Consider the following 25,066-nt stretch of genomic DNA (forward strand, 5'->3'; position numbering starts at 1 on the left):
TAACTTAAGGCTATATTTTGTGAGAGGAAATAAAATGTGATTACTAGGAATCGAATTCGGTAATGTGATTTCTGGGATTCTGATTATTTTAGATCAATGGTTTGACTAGAAGGATGAATACTATTTGGAACTTGGTGTTTTGTACAAAGAAGAATGTGAATGCAATTTTTGGTAAAATTTTTGTGTTACCTTTATCTAGATAGACGACACATCAACTTTGTCATTTCAAAATAATTTTTAAATTTTATATGTTAAATTTATTTAATAGACATAAAATTAAAATTGCGATGCACCAACTTTAGTAGTATTTAAACAATTAGCATGAATAAAATAATATTTATAACATATAGAATAACACATAATGTGATCTATAAAGTACATTATATAATATGTGATGTATGCCTGATATAGTGCGTATACTCTATAAATAATCAATATAAATAGAAGAATAATTGGGAATGAGGATAACTATTTATTGTTAATCGTTGGCTAAAGTAAGCACCATATGCAGAATTTCAACCAAAAAAAAGCACCATACGTAGAAAGACACAAATTAGTAAGGGCTAAAGAAGAAGAGAGAGAAAATAAAGAGAGCGAATAGAGAAAGAGAGAGGGGAGAAACTAAACATTTTGTGTGTAATATTCTATAGCATCTTTATTAAATTTGTATATACAAATTTTTTTGAGATAAACCAAAAATTAATTCATATGTAGAAAAACAATCACGAACATTACATGGTTTTGAGAATTTTGACTCCTTCGAGTATAACATGAAATTTAAGAAGTAAATTACATCACAGAACTTACAAAAGTAAAATTACACCAAGAAGGGAAAGGAGTACAACATTACAATAACTTAATGAAAAAACCCTAAAGGTCATAAAATAAGAGGATCCTAAAGATCAAGGCTGAGAAGATCCTAAAGGTCGAAACCTTTATTATACTAAATTATATGTAAGGAAGATGAAACAATTAGAGAAATAAATGTCACCGGAGAAGAATTATGAATGTCACCAGAGACATTGACATTTGATTTCAAAGATGAAGGTTGAGTTAATTCCATAACTTTATCTTCTTGTTGTTTATGTGGTAATCTTCCTTCCTCCATTGATAGAAACTTCTTGTCATCTCCCATTGTGTTATTTTCTTCTTCTTCTTCTTCCTTGATAAGTTGTACATTCTCATTCTGTTCACCGATCCCTCTTAGATTAAAAGAGAATCCATACTATAAAAAGAAGAAATTCCGGAGAAGGAAACTCTCCACCGGAACATGAAGATCTCGGAATGTCTCTAAGGAAATCTCGGTTTCACTCACTAAGTATATATAAATTTATTTAGTCGTAATGAATCCATTAGTAATTTAATGTCAGGTAAAAGAGTTATTTAATCTGTGATAATACAAGAAATTTTTTGAGAGAATGATAATCACAAACACGCCCCACCCTGTAGGCTTGTCTAGTCCTGCAAGCCAAACAAGAATTTGGAACGCGAGATATGGACTAAATGTGATTTTGAACCTTGTTGTGCCAATAAAATCTACATCTTATCAGAGTAAATGTCAACATAAAAAGGTTGTTAGTAGCTTTACACATCGGCCCATCTCAAATTTTTGTGGCAAGATAAAAGAGAATTGATAATTGAGTCATTTGTAGAATTGTAGGAGTCAAAAAGCCATTTTGCACAACTCCACCAAAGTAATATTAAAAAACTACTTACTTTTCCCTAAATAAGAGATAATAAATTGAAAAGACTTTTAAAGAAAAATCTTTAAACTTATAGTATCAAATTCGAATAATTATTTTTTAATGTTACATTGCTTAGTAACCCCAAGAAAATATATGGTGTGTTTGGTTGCAGGATTCCTAGGTAGGATTTCTATCAAAAACGAGATTTAGTAGGAATCAAGAATTCTTGGTCTATTTAGCTACCAAGAATCCTAAGACTCTTGGATCTTAAGGATTCCTGATTCCAAAATTTGTATTGGACCAAAATCTCACCCTACCTCCTAAGATTTGCTAGGTTGGAAGTTGGATTAATAAATCTAGATTTTGAACTTAACATTTACAAAAAAAGTATTTCCTTATATGAAATAATTATTTTGAAAACATTTTTTTTCTAAGAAATGCTTTTCTCAAAAATCATTGTTTCCTTCAAAAAATTGTTGTTCCCTTCGAATTTTTTTTTCCCGAAAATAGATTTTTCCTTGAATTTTTTTTTCTCTTAACCCGTTTTTTTACCGAAAACCGTTTTTTCGATAACTAAAATTTCCTGAAAACCTTTTTGCTTCATGAAGACCGTTTTTCCTGAATTTTTTTTTTAGAGAAAAAATCGGTTTTTGGGGAAAAAAGTTTTCATGAAATCTTGGTAACCGAGAAAAATAGTTTTCGAAAATTATTCGAGAAAAAGGGTGTTCGAGGAGGAAAAAATGGCTTTTGAGAAAAACTATTTTTGAAAAAAAAAATTATTTACGAAAAATATTGGAAAAACAGTTCTTCGGAAAAAAAATATTATGAAGAAAACAGAAGGTTATCGAATGAAACGATATTTGAAAAAACGATTTTTGAGAATAAGGTTTTCTTCAATATTTTTTTTAAAAGAAGCGTTTAAAAGTACTCAAATAATAATAAATCATAAAATTCTTATTAGTTGTCAAACAAACAAAAAAATATTACTTGGATTCACGAATCCGTGGAATATCCAAACACACCAATAAGTGGTTTTTTCTTTTTACTATGCGACCAAAAGCAGGAGGTGTTATAAAAGTACATAGTTTTGTTGAACAATTATAAGCTTTATTTAGCATGTCTTTTTGTTTTCACTTCAGATTCTTAGCATGGTAGTAATTAGGGATCTTCAAACAAGCTTGTCCCAAAAACTTCAAAGTCAAGTTTGTCCATTGTGAAACTATCCTCTTTCTTCTCACAAAAATTGTTTTTTCTAAACATCTATCTCTCTCTCTCTCTTGTGGGGTGGTCCTATAAATTTCCCCCAGATGATACAGACGTCCAAAACCAATTCCACTTTAAAGCCCAAATCCTAGAGGCACACCGAAACTGCTACATCTGAGTCTCCAACTCCCAAGTCCCACCCAAAAATGGTAGTTTTAAAGGCGCTCCTGTGAGTATTAAAGGCGCCACTCTCAAGACAAACTTGAGAAGGAGTTTGTGAGTGAAGGAGGCGCCTCCCTCAAAGTCGATTCTGATTTATCCTATTGAATCCAACAAAAATATGCCAGGTGACTCGGGAATCAATAGGATAAACCAAAACGGACTTGTAAAAACTCCAAAATGTGTATTAGAACCAATTGTCACGTTTACGAACAAAACCCAACTTGATTGATGAGTCCTAGAATCAATCCATATTTATACTTACCCTTTTAGAAACAACAAGAGAAAAATTAATAATATAAGCATTTACTTAGTTGGCGAACGAACGAGGGTTATAAAAGTTATAGTAACGAGTAGGTATGCTCCACTAGGGGTGGGAATCGGGCGGGTTCGGGCGGGTTCGGGCTCACCATTTTCGGGCACGGGCGGGAGAGTAAGCTACCCGATCGGGATATCGGGCGGGTAAACAAGAGCATATGTCGAGCCCGCGGCCCGATTATGCCCGAGTGCCCGTTCGGGCACTACCGGACTCGGGCGGGTCGGGTTTCGGGTTTCTACCAATAAATTAAATTAAATTAAACTAAATTTAATAAATTAAACTAAATTTATATATTAAAAAAACATAATTAAAAAATATCAATAAATTAAACTTCGGGTTTCGGGTCTCCACCATCTTAAAGTTTGCCGTTTCTTTAAACCGTTACGTAGTTTTTTACTTTTCTCCTTTTGGCCTTACTTACATTTGTCGTTTACGAAAACTTTGAGCTCATCGATAAGATTGTTTTTATTTTCCGTCCGTTACAGATTCTTATTCAAGATTCTTCTTCAAAAACCTGCATTTTTTCGGCTCTTGTATCTACCTTAACCATAATAGTTATACTGTTTTAATGCATTTGCTTTTTGAAGAGGGAATCTGCTATGAATTTGAGCCTGTAGTTGCATCTGAATATAAGAAAATTGTTATATTTTTCTTCAACCATGGTCTATGTAGAACAATAAAAACTTCCAAAACTAAAGAGAAATGAAAAGAAAAAAAATTACGCCTTAACATTGTGTTTGAAAGTTTTAGTGATTGAGTAAGCGTAACCCTAATTTGAAAATGTTTCCATAAGAACGTGATATTGGCACGGCTCAATTAAATAATAGAGTTCAAAACTTTGAGAACACAATTTTCTAATTGAACCGGACCAATATCTCGTTCACTAAACCAGATACACATCTTTCATTTCTTCATAGTATCTTCTTCACACAAAAAATTGTCAATACACCTACAAAAAAAATAAGAAATATGAATTTGACTTACTATAAGAAAAGGGAAGAAAGGATGTAGTTTATAGCAAGAACCCAACTTTTCTAAGTCCCTTCTAAACTTGATAATGAAAAGAATATGATTCCTATAGTAGAAGCTAATGGTTCAATAAGAAATCAAATGGATGATGAAACTTGACTAATGGGTGCTTGAAGTTACCTTTCTTTGAAAGAGGTATAGAAAGAAGGAGAGTCTAGAGAGAGAGAAAGGAGAAGAATAATATAAAAAGGAGAGAGAGAGAGAGAGAGAGAGAGAGAGAGAGAGAGAAGAAGAAGAAGAACAAGAAGAACAAGAAGTGATGAAGCTATAAAAAAGAAGGGTGAGGGAGGTGGGGAGAGAAGGAAGGAATATAAGTATTAATGAAAGATGGGGTGGCATTAAATTTTCTCAACGACCCAACAAGAAAGGAGTTGCAGTTTTTATTTGAAATTTTGGAAGGAAATGAAAAACAGGCAAACACATTTAATAATGCTAAGAGGAGCTTTAAATTTTCTTCTTATTTATGAGGGGTTGAGAAATGTTTGTGCAGAAAACAGAAACTTTAGTACTCTACAACTTAAATGTCACAAAATGAATCCTCCATCCATTTTAGAAAATTTTAGGATATCAAGTTCTATTTTTCTACTACATTTTTTTTTAATATCTATTTCAAAAAAAGAGTATATTTTTATCTTCTAAGTTAGGGGTGGAAATCTGGCCCGAGAGCCCCTACTCGACCAGGAACACCCGAGTCCGATAACCTAATGAGCCAACCCAAAGTCCGGGATGGGTTATGTCTGCCCGGCCCACCTATAAATAATGGGCGGGCCTGGGGCTCACTTAAAAAATTGCTACCCGAGCATGAAACCCGGTTGCTAAGCCCAGACATATAACCCGTAAACCCGTCCGATTTTGGAAGAGAATATTTTGAGAGTTTTCCGGACGCAAAATGGCTCACTTAACAAGGTTTAAAGTAGCAATAGATTTGTAACACTTGACCCTTCTCTCCTCCCTTTAAAAGGTGGTGGTAGGGGTGTACTCGAGTCGAGTCGAGCCGAGTAGTAAGATGTTCAAGCTCGGTTCGTGTATTTGACTGTCGAGCTCGAGCTCGTTTGAGTAATTGTTCACTTGTTTAAGCTCGATTTGTATAAGTTTCAAAGAGCTCGAGCTCGATCTCTCATTCTTTTAAACTCGTTTATCAAAATACTTCAAAGTAAAACTTTCTTAATTATCAAAATACTTTAATGATCATTTGTCACAAACAATAATAATGATTAATTATTTATATTCCGATAATTTTTTAATGATTAATATTTCATGTACAAGTTTCAATACTAAAATGTAATTATGTACTACAATATTATAAGAGTACGTTAAACGAGCTGTTCACGAGTAGCTCATGATACACTAAAGGATGATCAAGTTCGGTCGTTTACATAAACGAGCATGATTTTGGGCTCGTGTTAAGCTCGTGCTCGTTAATATTCGAGTCGAGCATGGACAATAGTCTAGCCGAGCTCGAGCAGCTCGTTAAAAGCTCGGCTCGTGTACACCCCTAGGTGGTGGTAATTCACACTTTGACTTAAACACTTCAAGTGTTGACACTCATGTTACACATAGCAGCCAAACTTTGAGGATGCACTTCATCTTCTGCCTCATTTTCTAAGCTTTAGTTGCTTCTAAGTGCTTGTCTTCAATAACTTTCTTTACGAGTTGGCCCGTTTTACGCGGGCTTGATCCAAGCCGAGCCTCACTAGCCTAATCTAAGTAAGAGCACAAATGGGCTTTGTTGTCTGGCAATCATATGTTGTCTCTGAATCCTAAAACCCAATGCGAATAATTCGACGCTTACTCTAGTTTTTCGAAACGGTAAAATTCGAACTCTGTTCTATTGGTGAAGAAACAGTACCCTTCATTCACATACAATAATACTTAAAACTATTATATCATTATATATAAATACAGTTGTACCATTTAATGTAATAACCATAATGTACTGTTTATTCATCATGTTTCCTTCCTTAAAACATCAAAAACAAGCTATCTTCTAATTAAATCTTCACACAGTTATTTGGTATTTCAAGGTTAAATTGATGATTGGTCTCCAGATGCCACAATAACAACTAAAAAAATGTAATTTATACAGTTTTACCTCATGGACCAGAGGTGAATTTGAATGAACCAAGCAGTGGGGAGTGGGGTTCACTAGCAAATAGTAAACACAATGTTTTATGTACGACCTGCTCAGGGTAGCTGAGAGAAAGAAGAGAGAGAGAGAGAGAGAGAGAGAGAGTTAAAACTGTAGCAGTTACATATAGGAAACTTTAAGTACTAAAAACAGAGACATGTTTAATTTGGTCTCAGGTACCTTCTAATTAAATGACTAAAATTAGGTAGCTGTTATAGGATGGTGCGGGCAACTGTGATATTGTCCGCTTTGACACACCTGGGTCTCACGGTTTTAAAAGACCTCACTAGAGAAGGGTGCTTAACTTCTTAAGAGGAGCACCACACTCCGTCTCACCACTGATGTGAGATTGTTGCCACAACAGGAGCCTCTTACTTCTAGTTGGTTCCGATTTATTTGTCTATAGTGGCATATAATTTGTCCCTTAATCCTCTTATCTTTTTTTAGGTCACCCCTAATCTTCTTACTCTTTTAGGTCGGGATATTTGAGATTGTGTAATAGTAGTAGGAGAAATGATTGAACCAGTAAGAGGACGATGAGCTTTTAACTTGTTTGATATGTTTTTATTGGTAATTTTGTAGTTGTTTTTGCTGAAATTGTAATAAAGTAAGAAAATGGCGAGTAACAAAGGAAAGAAGACTTCATAATGTATTAATACACAACACAAAAAAACATCATCTTCTACGCTATATATATCTATCCATAAAATATCGTCTTCCTCAAACTAATTTTTCGTCGTTGGCGTGAGTTCAAGCTTCATACAATTTAAAAAAATTATAAAATTTTAGCTGAAATCAACAAAATCCTACCTATATATTTAAATACTATAGTTTTTTTGTTGATTAATCCAAGATTTCTAGAGAAAGAAAATCAAAACTCATCAAACCCACAATAATACCCACATAACGAACTCTAACTCCTATTCAATACAAAAAAAACCTTAAGAAACCTAAGAATTTGATTCATTAAAAATTTAAACAAAAACCCTATTTTCAACAAGGGACTTCATTGGTTTAATTAGACTTCTATTTAAATTTAAGCCTTTACCTGTTAATGATAACAAAGAGAGATTTCTTCAGTTATATATCCCTGACAATGAAGGTATGTGATCAAGTAATGAACTCCTTTTCAGGTTGTGGTTAGATCCAGGTGATAAAACTTGCAAAACACAAAGAAAACAATATGATGGTCAAGTCTGTGAGGAACTTTTTGCAATTTTAAGGAAAGAATTCACTAAGTTTAAGTTTAGAAGATGTAACACCCCAAATCCAGATTTCCACGTCGGCCGCCATGAAAACCTAAACTTAAAACATTTCTTCGCAGCACAGTAAACATATACGATATACTCATCAAGGAGACAAATAGTGTCGAACATGAAGCTCAAAAAGTAACAATAAATCAACTACTGAAACTTTACCAAGTTTCTCAAAACTCATAGGATGTCTCTAAATCATCGACACAAATGTCGGACAAGATAAAACATAAATAACACCAAGTGTTTAGGAGATACAACTCCAAATAACTACCTAAAGAAAGAAAGAAAATCACTAAAGAAACTCCTCCAAGGCTAACTATGACTCAAGCAGGTGGCACTTCCCGATTTCCTTGTCCTGAAAAATAAAAGGTTGGGTCAGACCCCAACAAGTAGATTTCGAAACCTCTAAAGCCTCAATAGACAGTTTCAAGAGCTACCAAAACAAATAGACAACCACTTATCATGAGAAGATGTCCAAGTATAGTATCCGAGTTGTGACCATTAGAAATATAATGTACCACATATGTAACAAACAACAAAAAGCGACATGACGAGTTGGTGTCCACCTTATGTAAGAGTGTGGCCCACAAGGTCATCCATTGTGTTAGCGCCGACCCCATACGCTCCATACCTATATCACATCCGGTAGAGAGGGTCGAACCAACCACAATACTCTTACAACCCTTCACCAACTCCATCACGTCACACATACATAATATCACACCATTTGTAATAAACAACCAAAAGCAATATGACAAGTTGGTATCCACGTTGTATGAGAGTGTGGTCCACAAGGTCATCCATTGTGTTAGCGCCGACCCCATACGCTCCATACCTATATCACATCCGGTAGAGAGGGTCGAACCAATCACAAAACTCTCACAACTCTCCACCAACTCCATCACATCACACACATATAATAGCATCACACCACAACATACATAAATCAAAATCATATTCGATAGCATATTACGACATACGAGTTCCATATTTGTAATTTTGCAAGTAATGAATCAATGATGATAATAGCCTAAAATTCTCATATCATGATGAGTTATAGGGCATGTTCATGTATCTATATAAAGAGTATTGTCCAATAGTGAGAGACATATAATTATAAGAGTTGTATACTAAAATCATGGCAAATAGAGAGGTTTAGCCCTAAATATCATTGTAATACATGAATCTAGCATGGAAATGTAAATGAAGGTTGTATGGTTCATCAAGTATGTCATTATAGCAAATATCCTCAAAATCTAACACATAGATGAGATTCAAAGTGACCCAAAAAAAAATGAGTTTGTACAAATATAGATCTACTACTTCTAGCATATATATTTATGTCAAGAACCCTAATCTATGTTCAAGTAATACTAAAATCTAGGGTTATAGTGTTATCTAATTTGTCTAGGTTTTCTATAAAAATGGCTATTCAAGCCCTAGAGAGATAGAAATCTACCTTAGATCCAAAGCAAACCAAGCTCCACACCAAGAACAACAAAGAAAATCACCAAACACCTTGATTCCTCCTTCTTCTTCCTTTAGCTTCCACTCACTTCAAGATCCAATGCCACTTTCTCTCTCTAGAACCCACCCTCTCTATCTCTAGATCACCAATACCCCCATTTTCTATACTAACCCACGGCTGGAAAAAAAAAAAGGAAAGAAAAAAGAAGGTAAGATGGGGTAGTAGGGTTTAGAAGGTGAGGGTTAAAAGAGGGTCCTACATGACCTATTGCTATATACACCCTATGCTTGGGTTAGGGGCACTACAGATGCGGTGGTAAGACACCGGTCTAGATAGTGGCCACATGTTGATGCCAGTTTTGAAGACAATGTATGATGTGCACGTATCTTCTAACACACATATCCTCTGGCGCATAATGGTCTACGTATGTAAATTGGATCTTTGGCTCTATCTGATATTCTCTTAAGGCATGTATGAATCTACTGAAGGAGTCAGATTTATTTTGGGTTGTGTTTGGTTTTTATTTGGCGTCTGAATCTGAATTAGCTGAATCTGAATTGGCTGAACTGAATTGCATGAATCTGAAAAATTTGAAATATTTTACTAATTAGATGTTTGTTTTCTTAATTTGAATTATCAAATCTGAATTATGCTTTTGACATTTATACCCTCGTGGATATTGTTAAGAAAAAACCCTAATTTCTAAACATCCTTTTCCATCACTTTTCTGCCTCTCTTTCCCCAACTGGTCTACTCCATCATTTGTTCTCCCTACCCTTCTCTCTCTACAGGAAACAACAAGATTGGAAGAAAGCTATGAGTTCATCTCAACTCGTTTCACCGGCGGTAATCGTATTTCCAATAAGATATGTGTTGAATCAAAACCCTAACCATTCGACATAAGAAACCTGGTTCTATCGTTGTTGTGTTCGAGTTCTCCATTAAAGCTCCTCCTCCATGACCGACGCCGTCGATATTAGTCATTTCTCTTTAGTTTTTCGTCGGTATAACTATTTAACCTAACCCCTCGCCACATCCGGCGAGGGTTCGAGCCGAAAACAAACCTAAACCCTCCCTAGATCTGGCAAGGGTTTCGAGCAAGATGACCCTCGTCAGATCCGGTGAGGGTTCATAGACCTTCCTCCAGTGACTTTCATGGTAAATCTTGTAGTGATCTTGGTTGTGTTTTCTGAGATTTCGGTGGTGGTGGTGGTAGTGGTGGCTCCGTGGTTCGGTGGCAGTAGTGGCTCGGTGGTAGTCGTGGTGGTGGTTCGTGGTGGTGGTGGTTCGGTGGCGGTGGTTTGGTTGACTTTGGTGAAAATTGAGACAAGATTTTTAAATTATAGGGGCAATGAACGTCATTTTACATATTTCAGAAATTGGGTTCTTATTTCAGACTTGTTTTGAAGTCTGTAATAAGTGGGCTCTTTTTCAGCCCATTCAGACAAGACCCAAATTCAACTAAGTTTTCAGATTTTTTTAAATTGAAAACCAAACATCTGAAATCTGAATTGAATTCCAATTCAGATCTGAAAATATTAAAAAACAAACAGCACCTTGGTCGACCTCTCTCTTCTCCGGGTCCTCGAACAAGGCATGTCTCTGGTTTACAAAATTAACTCGACTCCACCTCCCCTTCACCCCAACGCCGAGTTGGCTCAATGTGTCGAGGGTCACTTTTCTAAACCTCTCTCCATTGTCTCGGATTCACCTATTTGCTCGAATGTGGTTCAACGCATGGTTGAAGGTGCCTAATACACTCGTACCAACCTCCCATATCAGGTCTTAGGTGGCAGAGCTCTGTCGGATCCACCTCCCTGATGACCCTTACAAGGGCTATACATTCGCAGTCAATCTGTTGAGTTCTTGACTTTATCAAAACTGATCAATATCTGACTCAACACATGTAAATACAAAATATATTTTAAATTATAATTAAAAGATCTCTGTAAATATCAAGAAGACATTGTCCAAATAACCAACTCTGTAAACTTCTCTTGAAATACCATAGGCCGCCTCAAAAAAAAAATACCATAGGCCGGATTTTTTTTGTTTCAAAATCTATCATGCTATGTGTAATAAAAACGCCAACAGGTGGGAAGTCTAGTCAAAAGTTGTTTGATGGTCTTCTTGACGATATTTTTCTTCTCCAAACCAAGTCATTCTCATATAAAGTTTGTGCTATATGACTAGTGTAGGGGTAAGTAAGCATAGTTTAAGTTAGTGCAAGGTTAGTGTAAGAAAAATGTATAATGACCGACCAATTAAAAAGTTGGTCATTGCCTCATTGGAGCACATACATAACGTTGGTACATGTGTTTGCTCCAGGAAGGGGCGGCCTAGGCCCAAAGCCACCAAAGCGGTGGCTTTGGGCCCCCAACTCTTGATGACAACAGGAGGGCCCCCAATCAACGGCATATTTACTAGCTGAACGTGATAATTCACTTGTATGCATGTAGCTCAGTTGGCAAAGCTTCCTTTGATAATCCTAAAGGTCATGGGTTCAAACCCTATTGTCTACATAATTTTGCTCCTTTTCTACCACAACTCATTTATTTAATTAATATCCTATTTAATTGTTTATTTTAATAAATTCTTTTGATCTTGTTTTTTTTGTTGAAATCTTGATCATCAGTACACATCAAATTGAGTTTTACTTTTAGTAAGTAGTTTTGTTATTTTTTTACATGTTCTTTTCAATCTAATTTTAAAAAGTTGTTATACCAATCGATCTAAAGTAATGTAATGATCTCTCGTTCTTTTTATTAGAAACAAAGTGGTAAATAAGATATATAATTTCTACAAGTATTTGAAATTAGTATGCATTCCATATTAAAACTGACGTTAAATTTATATTTGTATTGAATAAAATATTATTTTTAAGTTGTTCGAAATTTTCTACAAAAATTTGTTCACAAATCCGAACAATGTAACCTAAAAAATAAGTACACATTTTTAATAAGAATAAGGTAACAAAATTATATACAATTTTCTTTTAAATTTTTTAAAGGGCCTCATTTTCAGGCTTCGCTTTAGGCCCACCACGACCTAGGGCCGCCCCTGGCTCCAGGGTGACTGTCACCCCTCGTTTGTATTGGTAAAGGTTTTTTTTTTTTTGATGAATATTGTATCGGTAAAGGTTAGTAATTGGATCTGAACCCATTCCACCCTTCTATATCCTATGAAATTCTACGCCATTGTGTGTAAGAATATAGTAAGGACTAGAAAGAAACCTGCACCTCTTGTTGCCTTTTTCGCTTACACGTTAAGGTCATCAAGGCACTTGTAGAAACCATATTTTACCCCAAAAGCCCAACTCAACAAAACAAGCTATGGTGCTCCAGGGGCCGGCCTAGCACTACAAACCCACTTGGTTGCAACCTTCTTGCCCACGACTAATGCAAATGGGGCCGACAGTGTCAAGCTTCTGGAACACCACGAGCATCTACCTATGTCGCGATCCAACACGACTACGCGCAGAGAAGTATTTTGTGTTTTTCCTCGACATCACTTGTTCTGTGTTGTGCGTGTTGCACCCGCTACTTTACTTTCGGATCGAGCTATGAGTGGTCACACCTTGATCTATTTCCTTGCCTGCCCATAACAAAAGCCCCAATACGACCCATATTTCATGATAAAAAAAGAACACCGACTAAAGAAGAAGTCTTCAATGGTTGATTTCTCATTCCATATGATTGAGACACGTCATACAGTGGGACCCAACCAAATCTATGATTAATAAAATCCAATGGTTGTAGAAGAAGAGAAGTTACTTGTTTCCCAGGCTTCCTGAATTATTCGTCTCTATCTCTCTCTTGATCTTCTCCAGGCAAGAAGTTATTTATCCTTGTGGGTTTCCTCTTTAGAGTACTTATTTACTTCAGATCTCGAGACTCTTCTCTCTGATACCCTAATCGCCAACTTTTCCTATTCTTGTTTTTATTAGGGTTAGTCTTTCAATTTCTTGCTTGGGTTGAGTCTTAATTTCTCTTTAGTTTCATTGGTTCTTATTCTGATTTAATCTTTCTTTTGAATTGCATACAGTATTCGAAGTTTGAATCATCTACCCATGGCGTCCAAAAGCTCTTTCAAGTTGGAACATCCTCTTGGTATGATCTCTTTTTCCCCTTTATTTAAGTCTTCAATTTTTAATCCTTGATTTTAGGGTTATTTTTTTCTACTTAAGAATTTAGGTTGAATTGTGAATAATTCGAACTTTATTGATTAAGAAGGTCTTAATATAGTATAGTTCAAAGAAGTAGGGTTTTCTTATTTATAAGAACTAAGACTAGTGGAATCTGTTTCCTTCCTTGTTATGCCAAGTCAAGGGATTGATTGATTGATTGTTTGTTTGTTTGTAGTTGATCTATTTGTCATTAATTGAGAAAAAAAGATATTGCTCTATCTAATCAAGTGAAACAAAAAAGAAGGTGAAAAATTGTTATTAGACTAATTTACAACCTAAAAAAGGTTATATCTTGAATCCAATTCAATGAAAAGAGTGTTCCAACCTTACACAAAATCTTGAATTCATAACACAAGTACATAAAGAGTAGGAAATTTTCGGAACCACTTGACTGTCTCTCCCACAAATTCTTATGATTATGACCCACAAATCGAGTTCCCGTGAAATTAACAAGTTGGGTTGTTCTCTTTGAGTATGTTTAGGGATATAAATAGCATATTGGCTTTTTATGTATTTTCATCTCCTTCCTGTAAGCATAAGTTGAGTAGATAACTTGAGAGGTCTTATACAAAATAAAGTTTTCTTCTAAGCCAAGATATAGTATTGGAAACTCTTGGGAAGAAGACTCGGGTAGTCAGATGCCCTGATTTATACTTGAACGTGTTGATTTTCTTCGAGTGCTAAAGGCAATATTTTACTTGGCTTCTTATAATGATCGGAGAAGCCGCTTTTATCGGATATCCGTCCTTGTATAACTGTCTCTATGAAAAATTTTATGGTTTTGTAGTTCAAGATGACATTTATATTTACAAATCGAGTTAATGACTCTGAAAGGCATCTTAAGAATATGAATCATCTTTCAATTTAAACTCTCAACATTCGATGTTCTTATGTAACCTCTGTATTCCGGAGTACGGATCAAGAGTTTTATGTTTATGACTAATGGTTGTGTGATCTGGATAGATTTTTTACCTCTTCATTTTTTTTGGTACTGAAATTAGATAAACGGGCTTCGAGAGTATATTGTGGATCATTTTAATGTATGTCCATGTTAGGTTTCTATTCTCTATATTGATTGTTTGTCCGGCATAAAGATTTTGATTTTCACTTGCCACTTTGCCAGAGAGGAGACAAGCTGAAGCATCTCGAATCCGGGAGAAGTATCCCGATAGAATTCCAGTGAGAACTAATCTTTGTCGTGTGCCTTCTCGATTATTCATGAATTTATGCAATTTGTTTCTCATTTTAGTAATTCTTATATGCATAATGAATAGGTAATCGTGGAGAAGTCCGAAAGGAGTGACATACCAGACATTGACAAGAAAAAGTCAGTCAGATCTAAACTTGCTCTACTTACATATTTGCTTAGTTTAATATCTAACGCCTTATTATTTATAGCTAATAAGTAATAACTGTTGATGGTTTTACCATGAATGGGCATTGACCTTGCATTCTTGCCGTTGATGCAGGTATCTGGTTCCTGCTGATTTAACTGTCGGGCAGTTCGTTTATGTGGTTCGAAAGAGGATAAGGCTCAGTGCTGAGAAAGCAATATTCATCTTCGTCAACAATATCTTACCCCCCACTGGTAAGATTGAACTCACTTACTGTCGCCTTGAAGATGATAAAATTTGGGAGTCTTTTTGTTGTTTAAGATTAGGAAACTAAGAGAACACCATATCCGATTTGTTGTTGCAGGTGCTATGATGTCTGCAATTTACGAGGAGAACAAAGACGAAGATGGATTTCTTTACATGACCTACAGCAGCGAGAACACCTTTGGTTTCTATTAGGATCCAGATTCTCTAGTCGAAGTCCTTGTAAATAGAAAGTTGTAAATTCTGAATAAACCACCTTATCCGCCTCTCTGACTTGATCCCTTTGTTTAAATTTCTTGTTTCAGATGAAGGTTTATCTTGTTATTGATTTGAATTCGGATACCCTCCTATTACCCGTTGTTTGACTATCGCTAGCAATGAAACTTGTTTGAGACTTTGAAATATCATTCCTTCTTGTTTATCAACAATTCTACTGTACTACAATCATGACCTTAACTTATGTCTGAATACTATGTGGCTAGCAATCAAACAGTTTATATCTTCGGCAAACGCAAGACGGCAGACAAAGCATTGACATAGAGAGTGATAACTTGAATATCATCAACCATGGGAAGGACCCTAAAACTGTCATTCAATGAATAATCTGCCTGGCCAAATCCCAGCCGGAGATAAGTTCGAGGCTGAAAATACAACTTTTGTTCTCTCTAAACCTTGTCCGACAGAATATTTGCCTTCTTTTTTTTATACAGAGGTCAAGAATATACTTACTCGATCCTAATCGAATAAGATGTGAGCACAATACACTTCTTTAACTTATTTATGAATTGATAACGTGCAAGCAAATAAGAGCATAATTCATTGAATTGATTTTTGTCTAAAATTTCCACCATTTGAGGATAATGGGGTTAAAGCAATAAAATGTTGAAGCAATCTCCAACCATTCCAATTTTAGCAGAGTTGTGGACATGTATGCAAGATTTAAATAATTGAAAAGTTGGTAGTTTCAGATTTGGGATTTAAGTAGAACCCTAAATCATATCTCATTACAGGAAAATTAGTTGAGATTATCAATGAATAGTAGATTCAACAACTGTTCCAATACTGAAAAAACCCATTCAATAGATTTCATTGATTTTGTATGATAGAAAGAAAATAACAAAGTACTATTTCAATCCAAAAACAAAAAACCCAAAAAAGAAAACACAAGATTTCTATTTCCAAAATCAAAATCAAAATCAAAATCACTTGGAGGATGATGAAGAAGTTCTCTTCTGGTACTGGGATTTGATCCATTTAATACCAACTGAAGTTCCAGCTTTAACCTTCTGTGCACTAACAGCAGCTGCTGTTTTAGCCTTATCAAGCCCTACTGCTGCAGTTGCTTTCATCTCAGCCATTTTCTTATTGCTATTTGATTTCTTCATCTTTTCATCTTTTTTTGTTTCTTCTTCACCACCAGCAGCACCAATTCCTCCTGCTCCCCACTGATCTGCCCAATCATTGCTTGCCATATCTACCCTGTTTTTCATCAAACAAAAACCAATTAGGGTTTATAAATAAAACCCTTCAAAACTGTACATAAAAGAAAAAAAAAAACCCCAAATACCTTGTTTGAATCTTGTAAACGGCTAAACCCACAAAAAAGAAGCAAGAAGGCTAGGAAAAGAGTAGTAGTAGAGAGAGAAAAAGAGAGAGAGATAAAGTGGATAAATAGTACTAGTGTTGGGTGTTTTGAGAGAGAGAGAGAGAGGCAGAGAGAGAAAGAGAGGTTGATGATGGTGGCGGTGGAGGAGAGGGTGAGAATAGCTAGCTGTATTTATTTGGATTTTATATGGAAAAAGTATTAGAAGAAGGAAGTCGTACAATTTCTTCTTCACGCTTTCCAGGTATTTCTACTTTACACGTTGTAAAGTAAAAAAAAAAACCCAAACCCAATTGGTCCCACTTTTTTGCTTTCGGTTACTTCTTTCCCCGATATTGCTTTTCTTGGTCTTTCGTTTATCCGCTCATGGTATATGAACGTGAACCCATAACCTAGAGTGGGAAACGGGTGGATACGGGCAAGTCGGGTTCAAGCAGGTTAGTATATCGGGAATTTGGTCAAAACTCCCTAATAAATTATGACTTTGGTTAAAAAAAGATTCATCAAAGTTTTTTAGGCTTCACCTCCTTGGTGGCAATTATGTAATTTTCTATTTCAGTGAAAAGACCAACCTAACTCTAGTCTAAGAAAATACTTTGCAAACACCTTGCACTGCCTTGCAAAGTCTTGCAAACACCTTGCAAAGCCTTGCAAACACCTTGGATAACCTTGCACTGCATTGCAGAGCTTTGCAAACTCTTTGCAGAGCCTTGCGAACCTAGCATGACTTTTGCAAACACCTTGCATAATCTTGCAGAACCTTGCAAAACTTGCAAACACCTTGAAGAGCCTTGCAAACACCTCGCATGGTTTTTACAAATACCTTGCACTACTTTGCAAACATCTTGCAGAGCCTTGCAAACACCTTGCATGATTTTTACAAACACCTTGCATGTTTTTTACAAACACCTTAGATAACCTTTGCAAACACCTTGCATAATCTTGCAGAGCCTTGCAAAGCTTGCAAACACCTTGCAGAGCCTTGCAAACACCTTGCATGGTTTTTACAAACACCTTGGATAGCCTTGCAAACACCTTGCACTGCCTTGCAAACATCTGTAGAGCCTTACAAACACCTTGCATGATTTTTACAAACACCTTGCATGGTTTTTACAAACACCTTGGATAACCTTGCAAACACCTTGCAGAGCCTTGCAAACACCTTGCAGAGCCTTGCAAACACCTTGCATGACTTTTGCAAACACCTTGTACAACCTTGCAAACACCTCGCAGAGCCTTGCAATGCGCTTGCAGTGCCTTGCAAGTAACTTGTTTAACCTTACAAATGGTTTGCAAATTAGTTTTTGAATTGATTTAACATGAAATTTGTTACAAAATGTTATATTAATAGAATATTTTACCAAAAAACTAGCCAAATATCCTAAAAATTCATAGTTGTCATTTTAGCAACTCTAGCACCATCCTTTTACATTTCTTCGAAAAACTTCCATGAAATTCTTAATTTGAACATAACCACCTATCATGATAGTTTAAGAGGAAGCATGTCTCAAAGGAATTTCATCAAACAACTTTAGAGCTATTTCAACCAATCCAAATTTTGTATAACCAACTAATATTGCATTCCAAACAACAACATTTTTTTCAAGCATTTTATCAAACACATTCCTTGCATCAACTATACTTCCATATAAATTCAACAAATAAGTTTGAACATAAACATCAAAAATAACAAAACATCAAAACTAACATAGAAAAAATTTTACTTCAACCCTAAAGATTCGAAACTTGGAAATTGCAACTTTTTCTCTCTAGAACTTTTCACCAAAACTAACCCAAACCCTCCAAATCAACTTCTAACAACAAGTAAGAGATTCAATCACAAAAATCTAAAATAGATTGATGATCAAAACATAAGGAGATTGACCCTATAGAATCAACTCGGAGAAATCCACCAATTTCCCGCGTTCGCTTTTTTCATGAGTAGAAAAAAAAACTTCCTAATTTATGAAAACATTGATTTTTTTGGTATTTTTCATCATACAAAGAGTATTTTTGACCTTGAAAATGAGAGTGCCTACAAAATTGTCCTTCAAGAACATTTTGAAAAGTTATATGGGGCCTAACTCTTTAAAAAGATGGGATGTCTTTTTAACAAAAAAAAAAAACAAAAAATTGGGCCTTCGGCCTAATTTCCTGTTAGTATATTCTCTCTATGGTGATTAGGGTACGGAGCGGACCAGGGCGGGCTCTTTACAAATTTACCCATTTCTTCTGTTTCTTATCTCCCATTACCAGCATAACCAGGGGCGAAGTCAGGATTCCGTTCTAGGCCGGGGTGGCTTGAGTAAGATTTGCGTATTAAATTTGTATTCGGAAGGCACCAGTGATCGCAAAAGATAAAAATATTTTTTTTATTTCAATTACAATTGCTTCATACACTTAATCATTTTACGATAAATTTCTTTATTTTTCTACTAATGGACATGCCTAAGATTTGAGAAGCGAAACAAATTTTTGAAGTTACTTTCGAGATAAAAAAAATCAAAATTATGACATACACTCTTTTGTGTTACCAAGTAAATAAAATAAAATATGGTAAACATACTAAGCTAACCGTCTATGAAGAAATGTTCTGACGAGGAGACTCCCTCTTTCGCTACAACAACTAAGAGAAAAGAGAGAAGGTGAAGAAAGACGAAGAGGAAGAGAGAAAGATGAAGATTAGGAGAGACAAAGATGAAGTGAAAGAGAGATAAAATAAGATTAAAAATATAAGAATGACAAAAAGATTGAACTACAATAAAATAATTGGCAAAAAGAATAGGGGCCAAAAAAGAAGTTTGGTCACAATTGAGTTGCAAGACAGCAGTCAGTTAAGAATTGAGGGTAAAAACCAGGACTTCATAAAATTAGGGACCAAAAAGCGATTTCCATGTCACATTTGTCCACATAAGATATCGCGGAAAAATTGTCGGAGAAAGGTCGCCGGCCGACAATTTTTTCCGGCGACCTCCATTTTTTTTTATCTTTTCTTCTCCAACCTTTTATCCTCCTGACCTTTTTTCTTTCTCTACCATCTCCCTCTCTCTCCCTCATCTTCTCTCTCTATCTTATGTGGTCAACTTTTTTGTCGGAAAAAGGTCGTCAGAAAAAGTTGTCGGCCGGCGACCTTTCTCCGACAACTTTTCCGCGATATCTTATGTGGACAAATGTGACGTGGAAATTGCTTGGTGAGGTGGACAAAGAGAAAGAAAAACAATTAAATTACGGAATCGCCATAAGGGTAGAAAAGGGAAACTTATAAAAAAATGTGGGGGCCAAACAGAAAATTGGGCCCAAATCGAATTGTCGGACACATATAGTGGCCAAAACGATGAGTTGGTCACAAATCGGTGGCCAAAACCGAATTAACCCTTTTTTTTAATTATGGGTTAGGGAAATAGGGAACCAACCCAATTTTTGCCGTTGGATTTGCTAGAACGCCCATAAGAGGTTTCTCACATGACCGTTAGAACCCCAATGATAATGTGGGAAAGCCTTAAGTCAACTCTTATTTAAGCTCGACTGAAGGGCCACTTGGGCTGAGCCTCAGCTCAACCCGAGGTAACTTAGATGAAGTGGTGGGGTTGAGGCCCAAAATTCAGCCCACGGGATTAGAGTTGCTCTAATAAACCTGGCAGACATCTCCTTATGGGTTTGGGCGGACCGCCGGACAAGTCTTTCCGCCCATGCCCGCCCACTAAATTCTAGCGGTCAGCGAGCAGTACACACCTTCAGGCGTCTATGGGCTCATCAAACTCAGAACTTTCCAGATTGGATATCGAGCTCTTCTCTCACCCCTACTATAACATAGTGGATTTTAATCGATATACTACATTCTCAACATAAAAAAAAGTCAAATAAAATATGTTTTTTCTCGGTTGATTCAGTGGTGTTCAATTAGGATATGCGGACGACCTGCGATGAGAATAAGAGTGGGACCGGGCAGGAAAGGGAAACCTAATGAATCTTGATTCCTACCAAATATCATTTTTGGTAGAGATCTTACTTAAGAATCTTGCAACCAAACACACCACAACATATTTTTCTCGATTCATATATATCATCATTATCTATTTTCAAGATGCAAGAAGTACAACGCGACGATGTGGTAAGTAAGATATGGGAAACAGTAATAGGACATCGTATCATTTTTGTTATGGGCAAAGTTGGTGCTAGTGTAGCATTATCTACTATCTAAGGATATTCACATCAAGTAGATTCGAAGAACATCATTGTTTATATCTATATTATATTTAGTTACATCTTTTTACCTATGTGTGGAATAATGAAGTGGAGTCAGGCCAACTAAACAATGAAATTTCCTACTCCCCAGTCCCCCACCACTGATTCCACCCTTAGGGAGACTTCTGCTATGCTATTCCACTCAAAGAAATTGTTCTTTTGCCAAGTCATTAGTAAGTAGACACTTCTTCCTATTTTTGTAAGAATAATTAGGTACAATTGACTGACTGCACAGTGTTCATTCTAGGATAATTTACCTACTAAAGGTGCCATCCATTCTAGGGGTATGTTCCTACCCCACTTGAAAATCCTAACACCAAAATTGGTTGGCAACTTCAAGATACATATTTAGAGAAGACATAAATTAACTTGGGAAGATATTGGCTAGAAATACTAGCCAGATATATGTCAACTTAATTTAAAATTTGTACTTGTTAAACCAAACCATTAACATTATTGCAGTGTTAATAATTGTGTAGGCTGGGTTCTTGTAGTAAGTGAATTATTTATATAGTCGTAAATGTTTTTACGTGGCACACAGGACAACCTATGAGTGAAGAAAGTTAATGAAAATTTAGCATATTAGAGAGTGAAGTTTTTACGTGACACATAGAATGCCCTGGGGCAAACTTTAAAAATTTCTCCAAAAAGAATCAACACTAAAAAATTTAGTGTAATCTTCCCACCTGTGAAATCTACAAATCAATATTCATCTCACTAAATTTAGTTTTTTATAGGGTTAATTCCGTTTTAGCCCCCGATTTGTGACCAACTGGCCGTTTTGGCCCCGAATTGTGTCAGGCAGTTCGTTTTGGCCCCAAAAAATTCCTAAATGGCCCCAAATTTTTTCAACCTCCCAATTTTACCCCCATGGCATTTCTGTAATTATCTTTTTTTTTTCTTTTTCTTTGTCCACCTCATCTAACAATCACCACATCACTCTGTCCACCTCACCCTTCTTCTCCGGCGAAAGGTTGCCGGCCGGAATAAAAAATTCCGGCCGGCCACCTTTACCAAAAAAAAAAAAAATTTCTTCATCTTCTTCATTTCTCTCTCTTCTTCATCTCCTTCTTTCTCTCTCTTCTTCATCTCCTTCTTTCTCTCTCTTCTTCTTCTTTATCTCTCTTCTTCTTCTTTATCTCTCTTCTTCTTCTTCTCTCTTCTTCCTCTTTCTCTCTAACCCCTCTCTCTCTCTATAACTCCGGCGAAGGGGCGGAGCCCCTTCGCCCGAGAACCAGACCATGAAGGTCTGGTTTCTAAGGTCTGGTTTTAGAAACCAGACCTTCAAGGTCTGGTCGTAGAACCAGACTCGGTCTGGTTGGAAACCAGACCGAGATCTGGTTGGAAACCAGACCGAGATCTGGTTTCTACAACCAGTCCCGGTCTGGTTGGAAACCAGATCGGGATAACCAGATCCCGATCTGGTTTCCAACCAGACCGAGTCTGGTTCTACAACCAGACCGAGTCTGGTTCTACAACCAGACCTTGAAGGTCTGGTTTCTACAACCAGACCTTGAAGGTCTGGTTTCTACAACCAGACCTTGAAGGTCTGGTTTCTACAACCAGACCTTGAAGGTCTGGTTTCTACAACCAGACCTTGAAGGTCTGGTTTCTACAACCAGACCTTGAAGGTCTGGTTTCTACAACCAGACCTTGAAGGTCTGGTTTCTACAACCAGACCTTGAAGGTCTGGTTTCTACAACCAGACCTTGAAGGTCTGGTTTCTACAACCAGACCTTGAAGGTCTGGTTTCTACAACCAGACCTTGAAGGTCTGGTTTCTACAACCAGACCTTGAAGGTCTGGTTTCTACAACCAGACCTTGAAGGTCTGGTTTCTACAACCAGACCTTGAAGGTCTGGTTCTCCGGCGAAGGGGCTCCGCCCCTTCGCCGGAGTTATAGAGAGAGAGGGGTTAGAGAGAAAGAGGAAGAAGAGAGATAAAGAAGAAGAAGAGAGATAAAGAAGAAGAAGAGAGATAAAGAAGAAGAAGAGAGATAAAGAAGAAGAAGAGAGATAAAGAAGAAGAAGAGAGAGAAAGAAGGAGATGAAGAAGAGAGAGAAATGAAGAAGATGAAGAAATTTTTTTTTTTTTTTTTTTTGGTAAAGGTGGCCGGCCGGAATTTTTTATTCCGGCCGGCAACCTTTCGCCGGAGAAGAAGGGTGAGGTGGACAGAGTGATGTGGTGATTGTTAGATGAGGTGGACAAAGAAAAAGTAAAAAAAGATAATTACATAAATGCCATGGGGGTAAAATTGGGAGGTTGAAAAAATTTGGGGCCATTTAGGAATTTTTTGGGGCCAAAACGAACTACCGGACACAATTCGGGGCCAAAACGGCCAGTTGGTCACAAATCGGGGGCTAAAACGGAATTAACCCTTTTTTATATTACTAATCGAAAGTACTACACTTAACCCTAGTAATTGGAACTGCTACATTTATAAAATGCTAATTGAAACATAATACAACAATTAATGAAAATACTAATGCACAACTAGCAATGCATGCATTAGCACGCTACATTATAAATCACAATACAAGAATTGGGACCGATCGCACGCTGAATAGTGGTTTGGCCTTTGGGAGATCCCTTAGAGATGTTCTTACTATCCAAAGAAATAAGTCTGGAACAGAGTTAGTCCAAGTGAAAATACTAGACATGATGTAGATTGTTGCGGAAGCGTAATAATAGAAGAACTCATTGCTAAATAACTAAAATAAACAAGACTAATTGAAATAATAAAAGAAGAACAATGCAATCAAGGAGGTTTTTATTCGATATTCAATTCAATGATTCAATAAACAGACTGAACTTCTCTTTTATAGAGATTATAATTTTCCTAGATAGACTCAAATAAGAAAGAAGATAAAAGAAGATAACAACTTAAGGATACTTTCCTTGATTGCTAGGACTCATAATTATAGTAACTCAAAATACTAAAATATAGAAACTATGCTAATATAGCAACTTGGCCATCGGGCCCGATAATATCCTGGCCGTGAGGCCCAATTGCCGGATGGTCTCCATCATACTCCCCCACCGAGGAAGAACTCGTCCATGAGTCGTCGTAAATAGGTTCATCCGGGTGGTACGGAAAGATGTCAGAGACGTTGAACGTGGAAGAAATGTTGAATTCCGGTGGAAGATCGATAACAAACGCATTGTCGTTGATCTTGGTGAGTATCTTGAAAGGACCGAATTTCTTTTGACCAAGCTTCTTGTAAGTCCCAGCCGGAGTTCTCTGTTTAGAAATATGAACCATAACCGTGTCACCCACCTCAAAGGACTGAGTCGTCCTATGCCTATCGGCTGAAAGTTTGTACGCCGAATTTGCCGTAGCAATATTCCGGCGAACCTCATCATGGAGACGGAGGATTGATGACGCTAGAGTTTCTGCATTGGAATCGTACTCCGGAATGATCGGTAGTGGTACGAGATCCAAGACATGTTTTGGTGAAGACGTATAAACAATGTCAAACGGAGCCTTCTTCGTTGTTCGATTAATAGTACTATTATACACAAATTCGGCATGAGGAAGAGTCGTTTCCCAATTAATTCCCTTGTCTCGTGTAATACAACGAAGTAAATTCCCTAACGAACGGTTAACGACCTCAGTTTGCCCATCAATTTGAGGGTGACATGTACTGCTGAAATTAAGTTTAGTAATGAGGCGTTTCCACAAGAAGCGCCAAAAGTGGCTTTGAAATTTCACATCTCGGTCTGAAACAATACTCTTCGGTAAGCCATGTAGACGAACAATTTCCCAAAAAAATAAATTCGCAATGTTAGAAGCATTGTCTGTCTTCTTACAAGCGATGAAGTGAGCCATCTTACTGAAACGATCAACCACTACTAAAATCGAATCCCTACCTTTCTGTGAACGGGGAAGACCAAGTACAAAGTCCATTGACAAATCTTCCCAAATAGTTACCGGAGTCGGTAGTGGTGTATAAAGACCTGTATTCTGAGTTTTACCTTTACTAGTCTGACATGTATAACATCGTTCAACTATACGAGATACATCACGTCGTAATTTTGGCCAAAAAAAACGATCAGATACTAGTGTATATGTCTTGTCTCTTCCTACATGACCCTCTTTATGTAATTCCCGAATTATATGTTCACGTA

The 25,066-nt window shown here is 36.5% G+C and overlaps 1 protein-coding gene and 3 long non-coding RNA genes across 6 annotated transcripts; 1 reads left to right on the forward strand and 3 right to left on the reverse strand.

Moving 5' to 3' along the window:
• Positions 1-2,959: 2,959 nt before the first annotated feature.
• LOC147555844 (uncharacterized) lies at positions 2,960-4,655 on the reverse strand. Its single transcript, XR_015235057.1, has 3 exons — positions 4,411-4,655; positions 3,778-4,049; positions 2,960-3,474 (listed from the first exon to the last, which is right to left on the reverse strand). It is a non-coding gene; the product is annotated as an uncharacterized LOC147555844 (long non-coding RNA).
• A 3,306-nt stretch (positions 4,656-7,961) lies between these two features.
• On the reverse strand, positions 7,962-9,482 carry LOC147555845 (uncharacterized). Its single transcript, XR_015235009.1, has 2 exons — positions 9,299-9,482; positions 7,962-8,194 (listed from the first exon to the last, which is right to left on the reverse strand). It is a non-coding gene; the product is annotated as an uncharacterized LOC147555845 (long non-coding RNA).
• A 3,461-nt stretch (positions 9,483-12,943) lies between these two features.
• LOC147555846 (autophagy-related protein 8C-like) lies at positions 12,944-15,498 on the forward strand. 3 transcript variants are annotated; one of them, XM_086663536.1, is made up of 6 exons: positions 12,944-13,136; positions 13,352-13,416; positions 14,617-14,672; positions 14,768-14,820; positions 14,963-15,081; positions 15,192-15,498. In XM_086663536.1, exons 2-6 carry the CDS (start codon positions 13,377-13,379, stop codon positions 15,284-15,286), a joined length of 363 nt encoding a protein of 120 aa, XP_086519662.1. In that variant the 5' UTR covers positions 12,944-13,136; positions 13,352-13,376; the 3' UTR covers positions 15,287-15,498. The 3 variants fall into 3 exon arrangements, with proteins under 3 accessions (XP_086519662.1, XP_086519663.1, XP_086519661.1); XM_086663537.1 differs by having other exon boundaries at positions 12,955-13,156; XM_086663535.1 differs by having other exon boundaries at positions 13,071-13,254.
• Positions 15,499-16,154: 656 nt separating this feature from the next.
• Positions 16,155-16,915, reverse strand: LOC147555847 (uncharacterized). The gene is made up of 2 exons (XR_015235261.1): positions 16,659-16,915; positions 16,155-16,570 (listed from the first exon to the last, which is right to left on the reverse strand). It is a non-coding gene; the product is annotated as an uncharacterized LOC147555847 (long non-coding RNA).
• Positions 16,916-25,066: the final 8,151 nt, after the last annotated feature.

This window comes from Eschscholzia californica, unplaced genomic scaffold (genome assembly GCF_041429995.1).
Source record: "Eschscholzia californica isolate CP2 unplaced genomic scaffold, dmEscCali1.0.p SCAF_2, whole genome shotgun sequence".
Taxonomy (NCBI): domain Eukaryota; kingdom Viridiplantae; phylum Streptophyta; class Magnoliopsida; order Ranunculales; family Papaveraceae; genus Eschscholzia; species Eschscholzia californica.

What these genes read in the sequence shown, in the direction of transcription:
- LOC147555846 (XM_086663536.1), top strand. Translation starts at nt 13,377, where the DNA reads ATGGCGTCCAAAAGCTCTTTCAAGTTGGAACATCCTCTTG. An exon ending in CCAGACATTGACAAGAAAAA is followed by an intron (nt 14,821 to 14,962) that starts GTCAGTCAGATC and finishes CCGTTGATGCAG; the next exon opens with GTATCTGGTTCCTGCTGATT. An exon ending in CAATATCTTACCCCCCACTG is followed by an intron (nt 15,082 to 15,191) that starts GTAAGATTGAAC and finishes TTGTTGTTGCAG; the next exon opens with GTGCTATGATGTCTGCAATT.